Source organism: Euwallacea similis, chromosome 3 (genome assembly GCF_039881205.1).
Source record: "Euwallacea similis isolate ESF13 chromosome 3, ESF131.1, whole genome shotgun sequence".
NCBI classification, from domain to species: Eukaryota; Metazoa; Arthropoda; class Insecta; order Coleoptera; family Curculionidae; genus Euwallacea; species Euwallacea similis.
The window spans coordinates 1518190-1543729 of NC_089611.1; the positions used below are offsets into that span (position 1 = coordinate 1518190).

At 36.6% G+C, this 25540-nt stretch overlaps 3 protein-coding genes across 3 annotated transcripts in view; 2 read left to right on the forward strand and 1 right to left on the reverse strand.

The window, feature by feature from the left end:
* Window positions 1-25540, forward strand: part of Nup44A (nuclear pore complex protein Nup44A) — a 240627-nt gene that overhangs the window by 163888 nt on the left and 51199 nt on the right. The window lies entirely within an intron of this gene.
* LOC136419640 (UDP-glycosyltransferase UGT5-like) lies at window positions 7963-9822 on the reverse strand. Its single transcript, XM_066406132.1, has 6 exons — window positions 9589-9822; window positions 9204-9534; window positions 8876-9149; window positions 8584-8821; window positions 8316-8535; window positions 7963-8266 (listed from the first exon to the last, which is right to left on the reverse strand). Exons 1-6 carry the CDS (start codon window positions 9797-9799, stop codon window positions 7963-7965), a joined length of 1578 nt encoding a protein of 525 aa, XP_066262229.1. The 5' UTR covers window positions 9800-9822.
* LOC136419700 (protein Wnt-5b-like) overlaps window positions 14646-25540 on the forward strand; it is a 41424-nt gene continuing 30529 nt past the window's right edge. Inside the window, exon 1 of the mRNA XM_066406229.1 lies at window positions 14646-14907. The gene's annotated coding sequence lies outside the window, so the exon portion shown is untranslated. The remainder of the gene's footprint in view (window positions 14908-25540) is intronic.

Below are 25540 nucleotides of genomic sequence, written 5' to 3' on the forward strand. Positions count from 1 at the left end.
CTGTAATTTCTGTTGATTTGACCAACTTGATTTGATTAAAAATACTTGGTAATCCTTCTGCTTCATTATTATTTTTTTGGTAAAAAGTCAATCCAGGGAAAAAAGCAGATAGTATCCACTATGAAAAGTTAATGGTATATCGGCAGTTAAGATTTTCCTTGTATTTTGCAGCTTTCTAGTTCTGTAAACATTTAATTAGCATTTTTCTCTTTTAAAATTCTGATAACTTCTTGGTGCTTTCCTAACTTGTGTTTTTAAGGAAATGTCCTCGTTCATTAAGGAGTTCCGGTTACTTCAGAACTCGGACTGCTTTTAACCACATTGCTTGGTATAGTTTTAAGGGCATTTTAATTAGCTCTTTCCCCCCTCTGATCGCTCAAAATATCCAGGGCACATCCTTTCACTGAGCGCTCCAAATACTTTGTAATGAATTTTTTGGAATTAAAAAAAGCAATTAATCTAAACTGAATACTCTTATGCCTCTATGGTACCGAGTGGTCCGCGCCCTGGCCGACTTTTAACCTGGCGGTTTAAATTCTTGTAATTTAATTTTAAGCCACGTATGATCTGGTATGACTTTGGCTACTTTTACACCGTTTCTTCCTGGTTCTTATTCTAACTTTCAAATCGAGATTTATTTCAACTGACACCTCCCAACCGACCCAAACGCAAACACTAATAAAATCAATGCGACCAAAAAAATATGTCCGAGGAAAGGTTTCTTTCAAAGGTTTTATTTTGCCGAGTCTCCCAAGACGGCCCGACGGAGGAAAGGTATTATTTTTTAGTTTATTTTTCGAATACAACTTTTTACAAAACAAACGGAACGAAAGCGGGAGACGGAGAACGCGCCTCCGCTTTGGTGAGAGCGAGATGGAACATGGCATGAAACCTGAACGGCACGTCCGCTTTAAGCTTAAAGGGAATAGCTCGGAATCGAGCTTGTGTCTGTATAAGGTCGTTCTCCGAGAAGCAAAATTTCGGTAAGCCAGAAAAATCCAGATACAAATCTAAAGCAACATTTTTTTTAAGCTGAGCCCTCAAAGCATTCCCGCACTAGTGCGACAACCAAACTCATTGCATAAAACATTTTTGATTTGCAGCAGAAAGTAGTTTTACGCACACGTGCGTTAATTTCTTTTTCAAATTCGCACAATAGTTTGACAACAGTTGCCCGCGATCAAATAAAATTCGTCTCATTTTTAGGCCGACCAAAGCCTGAAGTAAACAGAAAAGATCATGTGAAACTAGCAATGCTTAGATTTCGAGATACAGGAAGTTAACGTTAAGCAGACTTGAATTTTTTAAAGTGGACATGAATTACAAATCCTATGAAGAGGAATTTAGGTAAATTCATTTTTAATAACTCTGTACCAACATCACGCTTCTGGAACACCACCATTCTAAGCGATATGCACAGAGAAAGTTAAGAAAATCGCATTAGCGCAGCTCATTTATTATATTAATATTATATCAATAATTATTTTACATTATATCATGTTTTTGAGACTTTATACCTTACGGTTGCAAAATTTATTTCAGAGAATTTATAAAATTTTTACGCATCTGGGACGTCACTGATTTATGAGAAATTCGCAGTAGCCTGAATCAAATAATGTAAGTTTTTGTGGACAAAATCCCATTGGAGTAGGGGGCTTCATTTTATCATAGCGAAACTTTAAAAACTAGCAAATTCAGCGACTCACAGATTTTCTTGCAGGAAATGTTTAGAAAAGTTTCCGAAATTTGCAAAATAATTGGAACAAGATGCGGTCTTTTAGTGAGAAAAAGGCATTGGCGTAGATGATTTCGTTTTAGTGGAATAAAATTATACAAATTGCCAAACTCGGTGATTTGTATATTTTCTTTCAGAATTAATATCGAAAGTGCTACCAAACGTTTCAAATGCCTCGGATCTATATAAAATTCACTGTGAAATTAGGTCAAAATGTAGGTTTTTTAACGTGGAAAAGCGCATTGGTGTAAATAATTTTATTTTAGCGTAATGAAATCCTAAAAATCACCAAATCATATGGTCCGCTTCCTTCAACATTTACTCTCAAAAGTTTTCCAAAATTTCGCGCCTCTGCGAACGCCACTGGCCTATTCGAAATTCGGAGAGAAAGCAACGGGTGGTGATTTAAAAATCTGCTTAGTAGGCAGTGAACCGTAAACGTTAAGCGTTGATTAGACCATTTCTTATTTACCATCAAACATCTGACTAACAGATGAATCGATCCCAGACGTGCCTCTGATATTTCAGCATCTACTTCGTTTTTTTAACGATGACCCTTTAGAATAAAGGGTAGGTTTTTTATTGGACACAACCACGTAGGTGTCGAGATTTTAGTCTAATTTGGAGAAAACCGCATGGGCGGAGGGATTTTAGGATAATTTAGTAAAAGCACATAGGTGTAGGGGTTCTAGTGCGATTTAGCCAAAACTGCATAGGTGTAGAGAGTTTAGTGTAGTTCAGCCAAAACCGCATAGGCGTAGAGATTTCAGTGTGATAGCATTAAAAAAATAAACGAATCGAAAAAGACTGAACGTGTGAGTGGCATATTTTTCCAGTTGCATGTTCATAGGTGTTATGCTCTCGCATATCTTACGTCTACTAAGTCAATAAACTGTTTATAGATTTCAAATTTAATCGAGTTCTCTGAGAATCCCCATAAACAATCTCTTGATAAGCTATTTCCGCGTAAATAACTTGGTTCCCAGTATTTAGCTGTAAGTATTTTGTTGTGCCTGTCTTAAAATCTATTTCCAAAAATTATAGGAGCCTTATTTATGACACGTTATCATCGATATTCCTATCGATGACCGATCGACGAGAATTAACATGATATTAGGAACGGCACGCGGAATCAAATTTTTCTGAGAGAATGCCCCATTCTATACACGTTATGCGGGCCGTGCCTGCAAGAATAAATTTCTATTTGAACTGTGTAAAATATATTTTTAATAAAATGACAACAACGGCACCAAAACAATATTTTCCGATGTTATAAATAAAAGAAGGTTTAATTTGGGACACAGAGGTGGACAAGGTAAACGATGTGTTTATCTAGAAGGTTACGTACTTATAGCCGTTGTTTTCGCATAAAGTTGCGTACTTTTTCGGTTAACTATTTCAAATATTTCTCTATGTTATTCTAGTTTACGGGCGTTTGCGACCACTACAATCTGCTTAATAAAAAAAAATCCCATTAAAATCGGGCATATTCCCTCTTCGCCTTCGCAGAAAAAAATCACTTTTATGCTGAATTATGAACAAGCACTTTGCGCAGATTAAACCAAACCGCCGGGGAATAAATACCACTTGAGTATATTTAAAAGGGTATTAACGTTTCAGCCCCCAACATGGGGTTGATTGATACTTCACCACTATTTCGCGGCACAATATTTACGTGTATTAAAGGATTCTTTTAGAAATGGACTAATTGATTATTCATTCATTCATGGCAAATGCCGAAGGGGCATCATAATGACTTCAGTGGTGTAGAATAGAGCATCATTCGTATGCAGTGCGTGAATGCGGAATTATTGGGGAATTTTCAACTAAATTTGCGTAATTGCTGATGTAGTTTTGGTATTCTTAGTGGGCAGGAATTATCATATTTTTGGTATGAAAGCACTAAATTTGATTATTAATGGTTTGTTTCAAGGTTCAGACTTAGGGAGGCCAGTTGCATTGTTCGAGTTAAATTTCGTTTGCGGTTGTAAATTATAATTTTGACGAGTAAACCATGGATGGAGAATATACGTGAAATCTATATCGTTGAAACTTCAAAATGGACTAAAATTGGCAGAAAAGTCTCTGTTTGAATGAAATAAATCATCCGTTGTTTGATGGCTGTTCGTTCCATCTGTATGGGGGGGAAACTCTTTGGTAATATCTCTGGAAAGTCTCTGGAAATTTCTTTTCTGCACACAAGTTTCTTGCAGAATTGAAGAGAGAAGAATTAAAGATAAAGTTAAAAAATATACTATATATATATATATACATATATACAGGGTATTTCAAATTCGACCCTCACCATTGGGATCTCGGAAACTAGAGAAGATACAAAGAAGTTTAAATGGGAGCAAAGTTGCGTAATCTAGCGCTTGATCGAATACCATTTTCAAAATTTTAAATTTCCGAGTATTTCCGAAGATATCCGAGAAAAACTAAAAATAGGAGAATCCATTTTTTTTAAATGTTATTTGACAAGGAAGATTAAATCCGTAAACACATTTTCATTGTCACTTTTTCTCAGCTACACGATGATATATTCAGATTTGCCATCCGACGTTTTGTCTTTCGGTTACCATTATCAACTTTATTTTTTCTTATGGGCGCCATATTGGATTTTTCGACAGAAAAATAATGCGTTTCATTCTGATTTCATTGATATAAAATTTCTTATAATTTACTTTTTTAAAAGTCGAAATATTTAAATAAAAAGAGATATTACATAGTTGGCCTTGACTCCATCGAAATACTTTCTTCTGTTCGCGCTATATGACAGAACTCCTCAAACAAGATTAGAGCGTGCGCAGATTGCCAATGAAAATGAGCTTCAGAAATGAAGAGAAACGAGATATGTTAAGATTTTATTACAAATTTGATAGGCACAGTACGAAAACAGCTCAAATGTATTTTGAGTTATATCCGGAAAGACAACAACCGCATAAAATATTATTTAAAACTTTGGATCAACATTTAGCTGAGTTTCGTACCTTTGAAAATCTTCTTACATTCTGCTTCCATACTTCATTTTAGGTTTTTGGTCAGTTTAGTGAGTTTGGTGCTTTCGAAATGTTGATCCAAAGTTTTAAATAATATTTTATGCGGTTGTTGTCTTTCCGGATATAACTCAAAATACATTTGAGCTGTTTTCGTACTGTGCCTATCAAATTTGTAATAAAATCTTAACATATCTCGTTTCTCTTCATTTCTGAAGCTCATTTTCATTGGCAATCTGCGCACGCTCTAATCTTGTTTGAGGAGTTCTGTCATATAGCGCGAACAGAAGAAAGTATTTCGATGGAGTCAAGGCCAACTATGTAATATCTCTTTTTATTTAAATATTTCGACTTTTAAAAAAGTAAATTATAAGAAATTTTATATCAATGAAATCAGAATGAAACGCATTATTTTTCTGTCGAAAAATCCAATATGGCGCCCATAAGAAAAAATAAAGTTGATAATGGTAACCGAAAGACAAAACGTCGGATGGCAAATCTGAATATATCATCGTGTAGCTGAGAAAAAGTGACAATGAAAATGTGTTTACGGATTTAATCTTCCTTGTCAAATAACATTTAAAAAAAATGGATTCTCCTATTTTTAGTTTTTCTCGGATATCTTCGGAAATACTCGGAAATTTAAAATTTTGAAAATGGTATTCGATCAAGCGCTAGATTACGCAACTTTGCTCCCATTTAAACTTCTTTGTATCTTCTCTAGTTTCCGAGATCCCAATGGTGAGGGTCGAATTTGAAATACACTGTATAATGAATCGCTAGCTAAGAAGAACTCTAATAGGAATTTATACCCATCTATAGACTCACCTGAAGAATTTATGTAGTAACACACTTTTACATTAGACGGACTTCTAATGCGCCATAAATTATAATAGTAGAGAATAGAGAAAAAAACAAAAAAATAATTTAAAGGGAAATGTATTTTATTACTTAACGGAATTGTTTATATTTGAAGAAATTATTTAAAACTGAATGAAAAAAATTGCATTCAATTACCGATGTGGATTGACCTCCGGTGACCCCTATTCGTTTTCATTATTTACGCTTCTCCCTTACGAAACTTGAATAGACGCTGAATTAAAAGTTTTATTTTGGAATAAATAATGCTTATTTTGCTTGTAGTGAAGTTAATTTAAAAAATTCGATATTGCCAAATAGGGTGACAATTTTCTTAATCATAATCTGTAATTAAACAGGTGTTATTTTGTGACTAGTTACAAAGGAAGGCAGGTTCTTCATTTCATAACTCACTTGAGAAATTGGACTAGTAACAACAGCTTGCTGAACTCCTACAGATACAAGGCACAGCTCGAATATGCACATATTCAAATGAATGCTATTTTCGTAAGATTTCATTATCATACAGCAAAATTAGAAAAAATCATGTATGAAACTCATTAGAAAATCCTATTTACGATGTTATGTATTTCTTCATGCAATTTTGCATATTACATCATAACACAACACATATGAATACTTAAGTCGATTGAGCCAATAAACAGCACTTCGAAAGTCTCGATATATGGAATCGAGGATAGGTAAACATTTTTTGCTCCGCTTTGGAATTCCGATTGTTGACGTTTTTGGTGATCTGTAGGCCGCTGAAATACAACAAAATCATCAGGTACGCGATATATTTTCTTTAGTCTCCGAGATATACGAAATTATTTTGAAACCTATTTTCCTAATTTCGAAACATCAACTCCTCCATTAGCCAGACGATCATGTGTCTCTCCTAAATGCAGTTACTGTTTCGTAATTATTTTCCAGTTTAGAACTGCATATAAAGGACATCGGACAAATTGCGACTAATCAAAGAGTTCTAGATTTTGTGTGCAATAATTAAACTTCAAAAAATATTTTGTTATATTTTGTGAATACGAAAACAGATCCGTAGACGCTTTATTACTAAGATATACACAGTGAGTTAAATTTTATTTGCTTTTTCTTCATAATGCCAAGAATTTCTGAAACATTTAGTTTAAATTTGGAACGTATGTGACACGTAATGCTTTACCTAAGCTTTATAATTTAACAGAAAAACCTACATCGGGGCCGCATTTTTCCGGGAGTCACATCCCTTCTTATCACTCCAAACTTTTTTCTGATACACCACTGATCATAAATTTCTGGAAATTTACATTCCTTATTCACTATCGGGAGAATATTTATCATCCTGCAGAGTTTTCGCGTCCCCAATAGTTTTTGAGTTATTTGTGTAAATATCAATAAAAACCCGAACTAATTGCAATTCAAATAGAGGTATGATATTTAGAATTTTTGCTCGTTGGCTACTGACAGAGACATCTACCCGTCCACTATAGAAACAACGCGCAGACGAAACACGGCAAAATCACACACTATGGGAAGCTTCAGTTGTTACAGCCACTGGCAACGAGACGGCAACACGAATGTTGAATTAAATCCATCTAGGAAGTAAAAAATTGGCCCTACGTTACACATTGCATCTCTCTTCATGCTCATTTGATTGAACAGGTTAACAGAGATGACAATTTATAACGTCATGATCAACACGTATTTCCTAGATTCTTAGATCAATATCGGTAGTATTTTGCCTTCGCCATAAGATCAGGAAAGTAGTAATCTAATTTTATGTTTTCAATTTGTTTGGTATTTATAAGGCATAAATTATATATATATTCATAGATTTTTCTAGTTATTACTTTTAAGAGCTAACAGATCAACAATTTCCACAATGCGGTGATATAGACCTATGGAAATTCATGGTCTCCAAAAAACTCAGTTTCAACCTTAATACGCCATTTTATCGTCATTATCTTCTTATAGTCAGTTAGTTGCTGGTTCAGTTTTTACTTTCTGCTAATCATCTCTGGTGTTTCCCAATTTTCCACTTTTCTCCATTTCCTCATTATCACATTAAGAACACATCTTTGAGGTAATTTCAATGTCTTCATGACAATCTGGATAGGGTTAGAGATGTAGGAAATAATGTACATATATCCATCCGACCTGGATTCATCTGTGTGGATATCAGCTGCTTCGAGCGTGGACCATATCTGAGGAGACATTTGTGCCCGATTCCACAAGGTTGGGTATTACCACTTACAGGAAACTTAAATGTGGTTGGCCGAAGATCACGGTCCATCGAGGAGTATTAGATGAAAGGACACAAATCCCAAAAAGATCGAATAGGAAACTACTCAGGACAAGAAATTCAAACTCTCAATCTTACTGCTTTTTCTTTTTAATTACCTTAACTGGTTTAAGTCTCGCAAGAAGTATCCCTACAACAACGAAGGATATTTTTATTGCTCCCACTCCACTTAGCACTAGAAGAACAATCAAGAACAACTCCACATCCACAGAATAAGCCAGAAAAGAACTCATATCCCTCGTCTTGGGAGTCAAGAAATCTGCCCCTTTAGTGGCATTATGGCGCAGCACATATTCCACCCAATAAAGAGCTTTCTGGAGGGGATTCTGAGGTTGATCCCGGAATTTCTTTGCAAATTGATCCATATTTTCCAAGTATCTGTGGTATTGTTGTTAGGAATTTAGCTGGGAAAGTAAAATGGACTTACATGGGGTTCTGTAAAAGCGTGTTTATCGCCTCGTAAATATTTTCTTCAGTCAGATTGTGATAATCAAGCTTTAGCCCTAAGTTCCTGTCTACAATGAACTGAATGTTTTTGTGATGCTCGTCGTATATGGGTATTCCGAGTACAGGAACACCATGGTAGATTGCTTCTTGAATGCTCAGTGAGCCACCGGTGGTAATGATTAATTTAGTGTGTACATGCCCTAAGAAGGAAACTTGATTATATGAATATAAAAAAAGCAGATATGTACCTAAGACTTCCAGCTGTGGTGTCCACTTGTGGATCAAAATATTGGAAGGTTTATTATTGAAAGGATGCTCATCGTCATCAATATTGTCCTTCCAAATGATGGTTTTCTGCACTAGCCGGTAGAAGGCATTTGCAAAGTTCCTCTTCGTTTCTTGACTAAAGATGTTTTGCTGCACGTCAGTGCCTGTACTGAAGAAGATTATTCCTTGGTTGGCATTATCGATTATCGATTGTAGAATCTGAAATCCTAATTGTTAAATTTTGGAGTAGGGACTAACAGCCCCGCAACCTACCCCGGGGAGAGGCTCTAGTGGCCTTATGTGCAACCCCCCCACAGGGATTATGTTGGGCGTCAGTGCTTTTGGCTCGTTTAGCAACGGGTATTCATTAACGAAAAGCAGAGAAATAGATTTTTCCAGATAATCAAAGTCGAAAGTCTCATTAAGCAGGTTTTCTGCGAGCCTTTCTAGAACCCTTCTCTCAACTGTGTTCTTCCAAAATATTTCCAGCTTCGTGAACAGATAATTGGACACCCTGCTCAGAAACGTGCTTGGCCCCTTTGGAGGTCTAAAATTTTTTTGAGTGACTGCCTCTAATTGCTAAAACTATTAAATCGCTTACTCAATAATTGAAGATACGACATACGAGGGATATGCCCCATTGCCGAAGACCTCGGATAAGTACGGTGTCAAGCTGGAAGGCGTGAATCCTATCGTGTATGGATTGCCAAACTTCTGGATTAAAGGATATAAACAAGGACCAAAGGTCATATCTAACAATATTGAATCAAATGTGAAATTATCTGGATAGCTCCACAAACTTTTGAAACCGTTGGAGTGGTAGGTTCTGTTACAAATTGCGTAGTTGTAGTCATGGTTCAAGTGTATCTTCTTCAGGGGGTTTGCGGTTAAATGCTCACTTCTGTTGATTTTGTAGTGGCTCAGAAATATTCCTGTTTGACCATTTTTACGTGAATATTTCAGGGTTCTAACAAAGAATAATTTACCTTCAAAAGTAATGGGGTGGTATTCGTCGCTCTCAGCTATGGCCCTTGAAAAGGAGCCTCCAACAGTGACGTTATGGCCTTTTTTCGAGAGGGCCTGAGCCAACTCTCCTATCCATATTTGATGGCTACGTCTAGCAGTTTCGTAGACGATTAATATGTTCGCAGCACTTGCTGTCGTTATCGTTAACAATAAGATATGCAAAGGGTTCATTATTCTGAAATCTTTATATTAAGCAACAGAGAGACCCCGAAAGTTTCACTTACCCCACCCCACGGGACACGACTTATTGTACGTTCGATGAGACACACAATGTAATTCGAAATTGCCACTGTAATAGATGCAATTATTGATGTAATTTAACTTTATCGACTTGGTAGAGGGATTAGTCCGTTGATAAGGATTTGATGATGTATCGGCTTCTTATAGGCAAGAATTTTGGTAAACTTTACGTGGAGTTTAATGACGGGTTTAAAAAAGTACACACAGTATTATCGGGTTAATCTGGAGGAAATCATTTGGTGCTTATGCGGCTTACTGATGTGAAAACGTGCGTGAAAATTAGGGTTCAATTTACTAATTATTAGAAGATCCATTCGATCCTAATCCGAAACGCTCACAGCAGGAACCTAAAGTTGCAATCAGCCTGATTTTTTAATTGTTTCAAAATCGAGAAAAGATCTGGTTCATCTTTGGTGTCGATGGGTACGGCTTTGATGACCTGACTCACACGAGCGCAAACCAACGACGTATCCGGTCTGAATCTGAAGCAACGCAAGAAAAACGCTTTTTGATTTCCTCGATGTTTGAAAAATTCTATAACTCGGAAAAGTCGAAATTTGATTGCTGTCTTGTTCTGAGTCGATGGCTTTGAATGCCCTTTACAACCCCTCAAATTGGAAATCTCCAAGACTCATACCGGGCAGGCTTGGATCTGGGGCAAGAATAACAACAAGGATGTCGGTTTTATGATTTTTGAAAAATCGTGAATTTCAGTAGCTTGAAAATTTCGACGTCCTTTTATTCTGGTAGATGGCTATGGATGCCCTTCATAACCTCCCGAACAGGCACTTTCCCACGACTCAAACCAGTGGTGCAGCATGGCTTGAACATGGGGCAAAAACAAAAGTTAGAAAATATGGTTTTATATTCACTGATTTTTGAAAAATTGTATAACCCAATAGGTGCAAAATTTCGATTTTCTTTTATTCTGGTAGATGGCTCCGAATGCCCCTCGTAACCCCCGAAATTGGCATTTTCCCACGACTCGAACCAGGGGCGTACCATGACTTGAGCCTGAGACAAACGTAAAAGCAAAAAATCTGGTTTTATTTACCCCGATCGTATATAAAGCGCGATAGATGCAAACATAGTGGCTCTTTTATTGTGATAGATATCTCCGAACGTGTTGAATAACCCATAAAATTGGCCTTTCCACTCGGCTCAAACCAAAGGCATAACGTGGTTTGAATCTAGAACAGACATAAAAGCCACGAAATATGGGTTCATTTTCCCTGATTATTTGTCCCTTTATATATATTTTACTACATCACAAAGAAACCAAACATCAATCTATCACATCATAAGTTATTTCTTCAATGTGTCCTCATCCCATTCCAACTTTCAAACAGTTTACACATTCCTCCTTGTAACGCGTTAAGCACAACAAATCCCTGATATGCAAACTTTGTCATATCCTGGAATAAACGAGAAAGAAAATAAACTACTACAAATAGTACCTGCTGGAATGTCTTAAGTGGCTCAAACTCCACTTACAGTCGGTTACTTCAGAGTCCTGAGTTGGCTAATGAAAGTTATGGTTTATTGTCCTATTTTCCGTGGGTTTATTTGCTGCAGTTCGTAAATTCCTCCAAAAGGTTAAATTTAGATTAAAAGTGCCAGTAATAGGTAATTGCCAACCTGTTGAACGGGGAAAGGTCACGGAACCGCCGGGACCACCTAAAGGTGAGCGTACTTCCGTTGAAGTCGTATATTCGTATCATTTAACCTTTACTGCGTCCCACTGAGAACACACCAGAAACTATTCACTTAAGAAAAATTAATGTTATTGAAATTTATTCATAAAGTACTCTAAATCACGATTTCCCTGCTTAAAATTACATTACGAAACTTTAATGATTCATATCGAAGATTATAAATTTGAGATTTACAGTTTTATGCACCAACTATGTGTCCGAGATGCCATCTCTACAAAACACTAATTAGTCTCCTCCCATATTTATGGACGTAATTAAATTTAAAATTTTTGAATTTAGCTGCCATTAGCGCGATATTGGCCCTTATAACATGTGAAACTACAACCTGAGCAGGGCTCTAACTAGGGGTGGGTATGTCGTCCAACCCCTCTCGAACAACCCGTTTCAATGCGTTTCTTCTCCCTTTTAGACTTTGTTCCTGAATACCTAATTAACTAAAAAGGTCATTGTATTGTCATGAAGGGGACCGGCATACCACACAGTTGTAATAGCACGCATAAAGGGATGCATTTGTTTAGGTATAAATTATTGTCTGAGTGCAAAGGAAATCAGAGAATATTCTTGTTCGACTGTAGATATTTCCTCTAGACTTTAGAGAATAAGTGAAATAATGACTTCCTCAATTAAGAGTGAAGTTCATTTCCAAGAAAAACATGGGTACATGACATGAACTAACTGACCAATTATTAGTTAGTTGCTGGCCTATTTGTTTTGTCATGTATGTAAGAGAAGGGATTTGCACAAAAAGTTGGTACTATTAAGTTTGCAAGATTGAAATTTGTGGTTGGAATTTGCAGGAGGAGAGCTATAATAGTTTCTTTCTATGGAGTGTCCCAAAAATATGCCAACAACCTTTAAGAGGTGATGGGAGAGATCAATATAAACTTTTTTCTTTAATAAATATATGCTCGCAAAAAAAATACGTTAATTTCTCATTTAGAGAACTTACTGATATGCACCGATGGATTGAAACAGGACGTGCTTTAGCTTGGCCAGCGCGTTCTCCTGATTTTAACACCCTGGATTTTTTCCTTTGGTGTTATTCCAAATCTCTGGTCTACGAAACAGGTATTTGTAATAAGGAGGATCCATTAGCAAGAATAATGGCCAGTTGCATCTATCTAGAAACTATTCCCGAAATATTCCACAGGGTCGACGAGTCAACGAACCAACAGTGCAATCTTTGTATTGGAGCAAATGGTCGACATTGTGAACAATTAGTATAAGCCACCGTTTATTTATCAATAAAACAACGTCTAACACGAACAAAAAGTGGTAACAATGACCAAAACTATATTGCCTTTTTTCTGCTTAAACAGATCATTTGCGGGCATATATTTATTTAAGAATAAAAGTTTGTATTGATGCCTTCCACCACCCTTTAAAATTTTTCGGCATACTTTTAGGACGCCCTGTATACTTACGTTACTAAAATTTATTCATTAATAAGAGACTAAAATTTAAAAAAGAAAATTATGACACGTAAAAATCTCTATAAAGGGTTAAACTTATTGCTTCTGCATCAATTTTCACTGAAATTAAAACTCTTATCGCATTCGTTTTAGAATACCTCGGCCCTACTGTAAACCTGGATTGAGTCGAACGAAAGTGCCAATTTGAAGGCTTCTAAGGTCCTTCAGAGCCGTAGATTAAAATATAACATCGGTCGCAATTTTCCTTTTTTAGTTTTATAATTTTTTATCAGAGAAATTAAATTCTCTTGCTGCTTTGCGGGATACAAAAGCAAGCAAATTAGTTAGGCTGGCTTAGGAACACTATGGGGTAGGAAAAAGAGGGTAATTTTTGAAGTTTCGTCATCACCGGACCTACAGCGTGTTCAAAATAAAGTGAGTCACATCGGGATAATAGGAAAAATTTGAAGATATAAGATGGTCCAAAATTTAAAAAAAGTTGCGCAATGTTGTCCTTTTTCTAGTAACGGTTCGTTTTTAAAAAAATGTAGAGGGTATCGTATTTTGTTCACGTTTTTTGTGAAACGAACAATGGAAGAAATAGATTTTTCACGAACCATTTAGTATTTATTACCTACGCACATTTGATATTTTCGGTAATTATCTTTCCAGTTTTCACAAAGTTTCTTTAGTTACTTCGAAGATTTTTGGATTTTTGGATGTAAGAAATTTAATGATGACTCTTTTCCTTTTGTGTTGTAATGTTCGATGAGAATAAATAAAACAATTTAAGGTAGAAATTAAACAATTAAGACAAGTTTTTTCGTTTTCTGCACAAAAAGCTGTTGATGAGTCAATAGAAAAAACTTTGGGTCATACTTGCAAAAATTAACAACATTGAAAAAAAGCAGCGACGCCACTGTATTTTATTTCTCAGTGCAATTTCACAAATTCAAAATTTAATAAATGGGACCAATAATAGCAATGGATGCTACTGTTCTATAGATACAGGATGCAACTTAAATATGCCATTTTCTTATGATTCGGTCTCAAAATGAAAAAAGGATCATGATTGAAACTTATTAGGAAATGCTGCATTTTGGAACTTAAACGTTGCATGTCAGATATAATTATATTGTTTAACAGAAGAGTGAAAGTTCCCTTGAAAATGTGTTAATTATTTTATATTCATCACTTTAAATAAGATATAGTACGTACAAAAATATGAAACGATTTCGTAGAATTCTTTCCTATATCTCAAAACCATTAAGAGTTTCGATAATCTCAAAACTGCATTTAACTGAGGAGGTAACCACGCATCCTTGCCGTAACCAGTCTATTTAGTCTCTTACGTTTTACGCGATCTCAAAGGCTACAGTCCGACTTGGAACACCCTGTGTAGTCTTAACAATCTGTACATGCATAGATAATCTTTATCGTGAATTTCAATTTCCAGAACCGTTATTGCGTCATCACCCATCAAACCCATAACAAACAAAAACCGCAATACACCAACCATCTCAAATAACAACCGCAGGAAGTGCAGATCCAAAGAGAATCGCGGCTATGATTGGAGGAGGGCGGAGGGACTGATGGACCCTCAAAGTTCCCTCTGTACGTATGACCGCGGAATGACTATGACTCTTTTGCGGCTCCATTCATTCAGTCCTCGGCGGCTGGTCACATGATAAAGAAGCGGTCCGAGCTTTTACGTGCGGCTCCCTTTGATCGCTCGCGAACAAGTCTCGTAGGACCATGTCTGACGATTACGGAGGCCATCAGTTCGTTTTTGTGATCGATGCCCCTTTCGGGTCAGATTATGGTTGCCAGTTTAGTGGTTGTTGCTGATTGACTTTTTTGGTAGTTGCTTAGGGGAGGCGTTCTATGGATTAATCTTGAAACTTTGGAAAAAGTAAGTAATTAAATAAGTTGTAAGGAAAATTTGGGTATAGAGAATTTTGAATTTGGAGCTATTTGAATTTTTTTGTTTTTTTTTGGGCTATTCAACAAATACCTTGTTGCCAAAAAATAAAAAAAGAAAATTTCTTTTTGGATAATTGTGAATATCTCTAATACTTATCGTTCTTTGAGGCTTATGAAAAACAGCCTTAACTTTTTAGAATTGTTTTTTGTTTGGATTGTTAGGGGCTTTAAAGTTCCTAAGAGAATTGCTTGAGCAGGAGAGGAACTTTGGATTTCAGTTTATTTCACTAAATAGAGCGGTTGAGGTACGCTAAACTAACTCGTTCTTTTTTCATTCTACGGGGTGTCCAAGTAATTTTTTTATTCAATAAATTTAAAATTTTAAAGATTTTGCTTTTATTCTTGCAATTGCTTCTAATAGGGTTTTGGCATAAGACAAATTTTATTAAAAAAGTAATTTAAAATCCGGTTTTATTTGTTATATTTTGTTTAGTTTAATTGAAAGTCTGCCCCTGAATGTGCAGCTTTATATTAGAAAAAAAAAGTTTTTGGATACTTAAACTTCCCATTAGCATCCACAGAAATAAAATTATTAACGTGCAACTTAGCAAGGGATTTTGCCGCTTACAGGTTACTTAGTTTACCAATTAGCAATTTTTCTAGGACATCTCGTAGAGACGAACATTCGCGCACAATCTGGAATTTTCTCGAATATATCAAATCCGCGTTTGGGTCTAGTTCCCATCGGCGACGGACATGTCTCTTCTCACTGGTTTCCATGGTCCTCCAAGAGGTCGGCGACGGGATTATCAAGCAATCCCCAAAGAAAACCGACGAGGAAGCTCAAACTCTTAAATAAAGCCATCCATCTTGATACCACTTCATTCGCGATCACTTATGCAAAAAAAAGAGATACATACACATTTCATTATCTCTGTAATTCCAACAATCGAATAAAGGTCCTCTCAAAGGAGGCAATTAAGTTTTTGAAAGCTCTCGCGTTGCTCTATATTTGCATAACTTTCGACCGGTTTCGGCGAAGATTTTGCGATAAGATCGAGCGCAGATGTTTGATCCTTAAGCGCAATTATGATTATTTATTATTGAAGTTTTTCATTGCCATAATCCGGTTCGATGCAAGAAAATGGCAATTGATTCGACCTCGTTCTATTGTTGCTAATTATTTGTCTCTTATGGTCAAAGACCCAATTCTGATGCAAGAAGAGTTAGTTTATCAAGGAACCACTATTGTTCCCGATGGCAGGTACAATGGGTCATTAAACCATAAAAACCCAGTTTCTCTGTTCATCATCAGAGAAGCGGAAACGGTAAAATAATTACGAGATCTCAACCGAAATAATAAGTAGTTCTGTGGGCATAAACTACGTTAATGGCAGCTTTTATGTTCTCTGCGGTAAATATTGCGAAATAATTCATATGAGTTTCTTGAGCTGCGTTAATGTGGCATCTGCCGTTGCAGGAGAATTAGAAAAATGCACCTCATTTGCACACAATGAAGAAAGCAGCTCCCATATTTTTGCCTCGAAATTTACAAGATCACGTTGCGGCCACTTCGTGATGCCTTTTTGGATGAAAACAACATTAAAACACCCACAACAGTTAGGAAGTCAAACAACCAAAACAGAGAGGGCAGGGGAAAAATCGGCCTCTTTATACAGGGTGTTTCATGGAGAGAACGCCACAGGTGGAGGGTGGATAGACCATCTGAGATGTAGTTAAACGCTGCTAAGAGGGCCCTAGCCTGACGCTTTTTCGAAATAGAGGCAGTTTAATAAATTTCGTCGAAAACTCAACTTTTTTTTATCTGAACCGCGGCTACGATAGATTTGAAAAGGAACATTTACCAACAAAAACTATCCTATCTTATAGGAAATTTAATGCGGATTTAAAATAAAAAATGGAGTCGCATTTGCGTTTTGAGTAGTAGGAAGTAGAGAAATAGCAGATTTAAAAAAAAGGTCGAGTTTTTGATTAAATTTAAAAGGTGTACAACTTTACTTCCGTCATTTGACGCTTTATTATTAAAAAAAACGAGTTATACATTTATGATTCAAAATATTGTCCATCTCTGGTCACTACTTTCTCTCACATTTCGGGCAGCGTGCGAACCCCGCGTTGAAAAAACTGACGCATCTTTTGAAGCGATCCACGAATCGATCCAATTTTTTACTTCTTCATAAGACCGGAAGTGCTGGTCCGCCAGGTCATGTGCCATGATCGAAGCAACTGATAGTTAGAGGGAGCAAAGCCTGGAGAATACGGCGGATAGGGTAGGACTTCCCATTTCAACGTTTCCAAGTTTGTTTCGATCGCTTCCGCGACAGGGGGGTGGAGCATTGTCATGATTTTATCGTGATGTATTGCAGACGTTTGTTTTTCAACATTTCTGTTCAAACTCAAACTATCAACGATCGTGCCAAGTCTTCATTAAAAAATTACTCAAATTCTGCATCTTCGAAAATCTTCTTTCTTCCACCGCCATGCCGGTCTTCGATGTGAAAATCACCGTTCTTGAAGCGTTGAAACCACTCACGACACGTTCTTTCACTAATAGCGGCCTCACCACAAGTACTTGACAGCATTCGATGAGCCTCAGCCGCAGATTTTTTCATATTGATGCAGAAAATTAAAATCTCCCGCAAATGACGAGAATTTGGCACACAAACTGACATTTTCAATCGAGAATAACTTTAGGAGGCAGACACAAATCGACTAATGTTTTTATGGGGTTATATTGACAGATGTCAAAGTTATATGAACAGATGCCAAAGTCATTTTGACAGACGTCAAAGTTACATTGGCAGATGCCAAATTTATATTGACAGATGCCAAGTTTATTGCGCAATGTCTATGATCCATTTATTTCGACCGCTACTTACCACTAAAGCCTTTTATAGGAAAACGGCGAGAGCAAAGTTGTACACTTTTTATTAAAATGTTTATATTTCGAAGAAGAGTCAGACTAGGGCGGTCATTCTAGCGCCATTTAACTACATATATATGGTCTATCCACCCCCAACTTATGGCCTTTCGTCCTGAAACACCCTGTAGAAATAATAGAGAGGAAAGGCAAACAAAGCAACCTCTCAAAATAAATACTACAATAATTATAAAAGCAAATATTGTAGAGAGCCCATCTAAAGTGCATTTGGCTTAAGTGTGAATCGTTTAACAGTTACTCATGTATGACGCTTATATGGTGGACAAACAAGACTTCGCAACGCCATGGCCGGTGATTTTTCCTTAATTCATCGGCTCCAAAGGGCCATTTAAAACAATAACCGACCATGAAATTGGTCCTGTGTATAGAGATGTATGTAATCACTTGGAGGGTGCTGATCTAATCCATCATCGCTCGGCTAGAATAAGCCCTAAGCGAAGCAATTACTATACAGCCATTTCTCTTCAACGAAATGCCCATCACTATGCTTAATGATTCAGATGAAGACTGCTCATCAAGTTAACTATTTCCAGTCAATATTTTTGTTTGCAAGAGAGTTGAAATTTAATTGCCGACTAAGTACGATACGACGTTCACGCCTTGAGTTATGATGGGTAAATCATTTTAGACTGGAAGTAATTATTCTTGAAAACAAATACTTAAACTCGGAATGTGCCTTCATAACTCTCTGCAATGTTTGTTCACGCACACACTGCAGCACATTGAGAACTTGTGTTACGAAATCTCTTCAATCAAGAAGGACATTGAAGATTTTCATCCGGGGGTAAAAATTTAGGGCAATCGAAGACGTAATGGTCACATGAGATTGATTCTATCCTCATGAGTTTTCCGAAGCTGCCCGATTCCAGATTGGGGTCTTCGAGCTAGCAATTTGTTTGGACCAATTTTTCCCTTTCAAAGAAGCCTTTAACTGTCCACTGACTCCACTGTCTAAGAGTCAGTGACAAAACTACGGATTTTTTATCTGGAGTTTTTCTGCTTCATTCTCAGGATTTCGTAGCAATTGAATGGAAAAACTCCAGTCAGCTGTCGTTTTGGTCCTTCGATTCAGGGATGTGTAGAATAAACTTTCCCTGCTTAACTCCTCAGGAATTACTACTCGAACCTTTCTGAGGTTCCAGGATCGCGACAGCGACACAAAATCTTAGGAGATTTTAAGGTGCTCAACATAACTTTCAAATGCTTTTCTAAGGATGCGTTAAGGATTTTTTTCAAAATCTCAGAAATTCTTTTGATTTTTTATGTACGTTCTAGAATCTCGCAGTCGACAGCTAACCAGATCTTTACATACTTTAAGATTCTTGCAGTGCTTCTTGGAGGAGTTAACGAGATTATATCTATATTTTTCCAAGCACCAGAAATTTCTCAAACTGTTAAGGTGAACATGAGTCTATTGCCAAATAGCTCACCGACAATTTATAAAAAATCTTGATACATTTTTTCGGTCTAATCATAGATGTTCTTGAATACCTAAAGCCACTCTCTCCAGTGTGCCACAAAAGCCTTGTAATTTCCTGCGCTTTCTCAGATTTCTCTTTCGGTCTTCACAATCCAACAGCTGATTGGTGCACAGCATATTTGACCATTAGAAGACGCATCTTTCCGGGGAATTGAAGTTCCTCACGATTTTCTCAAAAATCCAGGAATTTGGATTTCCTTGACCGCACGGGAGATATACATATTAGGAACCAAGTTGGGTACTTCAGAAAAGCACTCCTGGTTTGTAGAAATTGTGGATTGATGGGAGTTGACTAGACACTCTCTAGTTGAAGAAAGAGAGAAACGACACAAAATTTGAGTAAATATGTATGTGCCTTACTTAGGACGCCCAAAAAGAATTTCCAATCGCTAGACCTGGGAGAGGAAGACGTGGTAAATATCGATAAGATGATGGCAATCACGAATTAAAGAAAGGGCATTGAAAAATGTCCTGGAAGCCTTCAAAAAGGTGAACTTAAACTTGATTTGAAGAAATTGCAGATTCACCAGAAACCTTATTAAATGATAAGAAACAAAAGGAGGATGATGTGAATGAAGCTGAACATGAGATCATAGAGCGAAGAGAACCAGGTTTTATATAATTTTCTGCAAGAATTTCTACCCCTAACTGAAGAAGGAGAAAGACGGACATTTCTGCATCTGCGGAAACGAAGGATTGACGAAGAAGTAGATAACTGTAATTGGCAGTAACGAGGTTGGAATGTAGAAAAAATGGGTAGAAAAATAATAATTAATGACAGAAAAGGAGTATTTTAATGCTCGATGTAATTTATTACTAGTACGACTAAATAGCTCAGCTATATGGTATGGAAGATAACCCAAAGATGATTTCAAATAGGAGTGGTTGTAGGTACTATAAATAGAAGATCTTCAGAAACTGAAAATGAGGACTTGCACACTTCTGCGTAGTTACAACTTAGTAGATCTACATGTAGTTTTCAGTCGCCTATAGCTATCAATGAAAGCGAAATCAAAGCCCTTTCACTGCACTTCTTGCTTCTTTTGTGTTCTTCCGCTGGCCCAGTTTCATCTGCGAATCACTGTGTAGAGATGTGATAGGGGTTGTAAGATTCCCTTGGAACATCACTCGCACTTTCCCACATTATCCGATTCAATCGCTGTTCGAAACCAGAAGTTATGGTTAAAATGAGTATTAAATTATAGCCCTAAGAAAGCAAAAATTGCCGCTAATGCCTTTTATTGCCTACCGCGTGTAATTACGTGTGCGGTTTTTGCCTCATCATCGTTTTATAGGCCCTCTTTCTTGAAAATTGAGGTCGTTTGGTAGCTCCGTATTGTTAATCTACGGTGGCATCGTTAAACGCGAGTAAATAAAGGGGATTTTTACTGTTTTTAGTATCTCGAAGTAATGCACTTAACGTTTGGTGTATTTACCATGTTTCCATGTAACACCGAGCATTTTTTTTCGTGCTTAATGATGGTTTGAAAAACCTTGTGGGATACGTAGTATTTAGTGAATGATGCAGTGCCATAGACCGTAGATAATAATTAGGCTCGGTTGGGGTTTGGGTTCCACTTAGTTCCCCCAAAACAAGGCATAACCGAAGAAAAAGACCATGTTAAGGTAGGAAATTAGCGGGTGACCCTTTGATCAACGCCGAAATTTCTTTGTAGACTCAGGAGCACGGCGAATGGAAAATAATTGGGGAAATAATTCTCGTACTAACCTGAACCAACTACGTGTTATTACTAGCTTCAACCGTCCTAAAAATAATGGGAAAATCTTCAATTCTCAGGTGGACACCCTAGTAATTTGTTCAGTTAAAAATCTTCCATTCATCATCTTTTAACAACATACTAAAACTTCTTTGGACTTCACATAATTGATTATCATACGCGTTGCCATCCCTGCGAAACCATCCTTTCTTCCATTTATGTATAACAACCTCCTTTCTGCCTGGTTTACACTTATTTCATCATTCACACTCATTTCTCTTATTTCATCTGAAACGTTTAATTTGTCCTCTTCCTATTTAAAGTCTCCTTACCCATGTCTAGGAATTGCCCCATCATTCTTATTAGGGACATAATCTCCAATGATTTATGTCCCTTTTCTATTCATTTAAGCATGTAGTTTCTTGTGGAGCTTTTGTCAATTCAGGCTTTCTTCCTATCGAGCTTGAGTACTGAGACTCGAAGATCCCCACGCGTAAGAAGAAACAGGAAGTATTAGAGATATTGAAGGAATCTTCACCATTCAGCTTAATAGTGAATAAATTGATGAAACGATGATGTGAGCAGCGTTAATACAGGAGCAAGTCTCTGTAGGCCTAAATTGAGGATATTTAGCGAATGCTCAGAATCACGAAGAAGAAGGAATCAGTCTGGATGCAGAGGCGAAAAGTAAAGCAAGAACAAATCTTAAAAGTTTTGAAATGAAAAAAAAAAATTTTAGTAAAGAAAAAACGAAAAAAAAATTAAAAGTCGCAGATCACCTTTATCTAGAAGAGGAGCAGGGTCTCACATAACAGAAGAATATGGAATATTAGGGACCAGTCCTTGCAGAGGGCAATGTTCGGTTAGTTAAGAAAAAATAAATGGATGAAGTGAAGGCCACCACAATGAGTAATCGCATGATGAGGTGGGGAACGGCGAAGAAGAAATTGATAGGGTCAATTGAGCCAACACATGAAGAAACACTTTTTAGCAGGCTTTGATTAAGCCGCCAAAAAGATCGTATTGGAGAAAATCAAGGTAAAAATTTGTGTATAGATGAGCAAGAATGGAAATGGATAGATGAAGGAGAAAAAAAGATGTGTGTAAGTATGACTAGAACGTAAGCAAATTGATAGGCTAAACTTAGTAGGCAGTATTGGAGATGGATGGTATAGATAGCTGAATGCGTATAACGAGGAGTGAAATGGAGGTCACTACAGATCAAGAAAATATGAAAAGAGAAATCTTAGAAGATCTGGAATCTGTGAAGATGGAAGATGTGTTGCCTAGGAAAGAGACGCTGTAATATAGCGATAAAACGTTGCACGTGCTTTTTGCATTCATGTGATTTTTAGATAGCATTAAAACCGTCATTGACGTTGGAAAGTGTTATTCACGTCCTATTACAGCTTTCCCATCATTTTCAATATCCCGGCAACCGCAGGTATGAGGAAAAAAATCAAATGAAAAATCGACCTGTTTTGAGGTTCTTACGCGCACTTGTTCCGTGTTTATTGCTTTGCAGCTCACCCTGTGTATCGGCTAGCATAGATTTGAAATGTGTTTACTGCAATTTCTGTTGTTTGTCTATATAATTATTGCCAATTCGTATTACGTCAAATGCAAGTGATCCTTGTACGTACCAAAGGACAGTTATTGCTAAGTACGCAACTCTTATTTTATTGCTGCTAACATCGCTCAAATGATAGACATAAGGAAAAGCAAATGGCTAAACCACGAGACGCGTAAGTTAAAGTTACCAAAAAGTGGTCAGACTCATTGACGTTTAGGAAAAATCTTCAAAGTGATTTGTTAAAACTCTTCGAATCTTTACATGCTAAGACGAGTTTGATGAACCTCTATTGATAAAAATCAAAGAAAAGAAGGAAAGTGTTCTTGATGTCATATTTGGAAAGTGTCCTTGACATCATCTTTGGAAAGTGTGATTGACGTTAAGTTACCGCTTTTCTAAAACGTCGTAGCCCTAGGGAGTTTTGTCTTGCACAATCCTGGAACTTAGAAGAGCGAAGATGGTAGTGGTGGCGAAGGTAAGGAAATGTAACCTTTTGAAGATTTCTTTGTTTCGTTTTTTGACATTTCTCTAATAAAAAGAAATGAAAGGCAAAGCACCGGTCGACGATCGAGAATACGCCTAAGGTGGGTAAGTCCAAAAAAGAATTTTCCAAAAAAAGTTTCTCTCGTTGTCGCAAGCATAAGATAAATTGCTCGAGAACCATAAAGATTTCTTCATGAAAGATACCTTCGCCGTTATCGATATCGGTCTTTCAATAAATAATAATCTTGCGAGCAATATTGATTTTGCCGCCTGCGAATTCCTGCAACGGTTCAGTAGATGCCTCGGTATCAGGTGACAGAGGACCTGCCATCGCACTTTTTACCACAATTGTTATTTATATTTCTCTCTTTTTATTTATAACGCATGGCCGGTCGTACGGCTCGCTTCTTATATCCTCAGCTGCGATGCATTCAGATATACTGTCCATAAATATGGCTGTATTAACAAAGCTCCGCTAATGCTTCAAATTCTTGGTAACCTCGGGAAGAAATATCTTAATTGAATTGCACGCACAATGGAGTTGTAGACCGTCTCGGTTTCTGAATTATTTTTGCCATCCTCAGAGAACCGGAAACATTAAGATAAATTAACGGTTACCGGGCGAAATATAAAGTAGCTCAGTACGTATAATTTACTTTAATGAGCCCGTTCTTTGAGAGTTATTAATTTGCAAAAGCTGTAGGTATAATACGAAATGTTGATTGTTTGCCTTTCTTATTCGTGCGAATTAATCATGCGGCATAATGGTAACTGGAGTAAATAAATAATCTTCTCTGCAGACCACGCCAGGAGAACAATAAGAGTCTCGTCTGTTCACATTTTGTCTACGTTGTTTTATCGCGAAAACGTCGAAGAGCAAAATGCTCACAGGCATCATGAATTATCTCCTAATCGGTCTTATTAAATTACACGCAAGCATCTTTAAATGCTGCTTAAGATAATTAAGGAGAAACGTTATCAGCGATCGCGTTCTATTGGAAACATCAACTAATGCGAATCTCCATGTTGGGCTGGACTGAAAAACTACTTGGAAGGTGTCAACACAAGTCCGTCGTTCGTGCTCTTCATCTGTCGGAATGCCTCGCTGAAGAAGGAAGAAGAAGAAGAGGAAGGGTCCGATTCTCTCTAAATAAATAAGTCGTTGAAATCTCCCATCGGGTATTATTTTTCAGAAGCCGAATGGTAGTCAGGTACGGATCCGGTCGTGCCCATAATAAAAGGCCATTCATGGTCACGAAATTCGAACGGGCCAATTATTTTAATGAAAGGAACAGAGATCTTATCGAGTTTCCTAAGGTAATCGCTTTAAATTGATCTAATTTTGTCCCTGTTGCTTCCGTCGTCCGCTGCTGAATACGCCCTTTGATCGGAGGGTCGTTGCGTTTTAGGCATTTCAATGGAAGGAGTCTGTCATTTTATCTTCCTAGGGGAATGTCAAAGAATGTAAGCAGCCAAAATGGCCTATCATAACGGTCCCCCTGTATACCATGCGGCTTTAAATTGACCCCCCTTGTTAGCTTTTTAACAAGTTACTTTTTTTTTAATTCAAAAACAATGTTAAATAAGACAAAAAATACTATCTTTTAACGTTTGTTTATTTTTTAAATGTTTTTTAGGCAACCGCTAGCACAAAATGACCATTTTAAAAAAATTGAAACATGGGCAAAATTAGTGATCTTTCAAAATTACATTCAATGGTGTATTGCGATTTTATATCTACCAATTAGTTTTTGAAAAAAAGAGGTATAAATTTGGAAAAAAATGTAATACAAACTCAGTTAAATAGTACGCAAACAATGAAAACACTTGTTTATTGATAGGAAATTGATATGCTTTATACTCACAAAGACTCTTTGATTATTTTTATTTATTATTTTAATGTTTTTTTTAACAAAGGCTTGTTTATGAACATAAAATGAAAAACAAACATGTTTTTCATTGTTTTCATACCTACTATTTAAAAGAGTTTGCATTGCATTTTTTACCAAATTTATACCTGTTTTTCCAAAAACTAATAAATAGATTTTGAATCGCAATACATCATTAAGTGTACTTTTGAAAGGCTTTAAACTTGAAGTGTCACTTGACCCATATTTCAATTTAAAAAAATCGGCAATTTTCCGCTACAGATGACGTAGGAAACACTAAAAAAATAACCAAACATCAAAAGATAGTATTTTCTGTTCTATTTAATGCAGCTTTGAATTATTAAAAAATAACGATTTGTTAAAAAGTCAATAAAATTGAGAGATAGACAATTTTCATCTGCATAATATAATTTACGTTATTTTAACGTAATCTATGAGGAAAACTACACCATTTTTAACATATCAGTCTTTTACTAATTTCATGTCTCACTTTTCTATTTAATTATTTTTTATTTTA

Coding starts and splice junctions, on each gene's coding strand:
- LOC136419640 (XM_066406132.1), bottom strand. CDS start 9,799: ATGAACCCTTTGCATATCTTATTGTTAACGATAACGACAGCAAGTGCT. Junction 9,150..9,203: donor GTCGTATCTTCAATTATTGA/GTAAGCGATTTA, acceptor AAAAAATTTTAG/ACCTCCAAAGGGGCCAAGCA. Junction 8,267..8,315: donor ACGCTTTTACAGAACCCCAT/GTAAGTCCATTT, acceptor ACAATACCACAG/ATACTTGGAAAATATGGATC.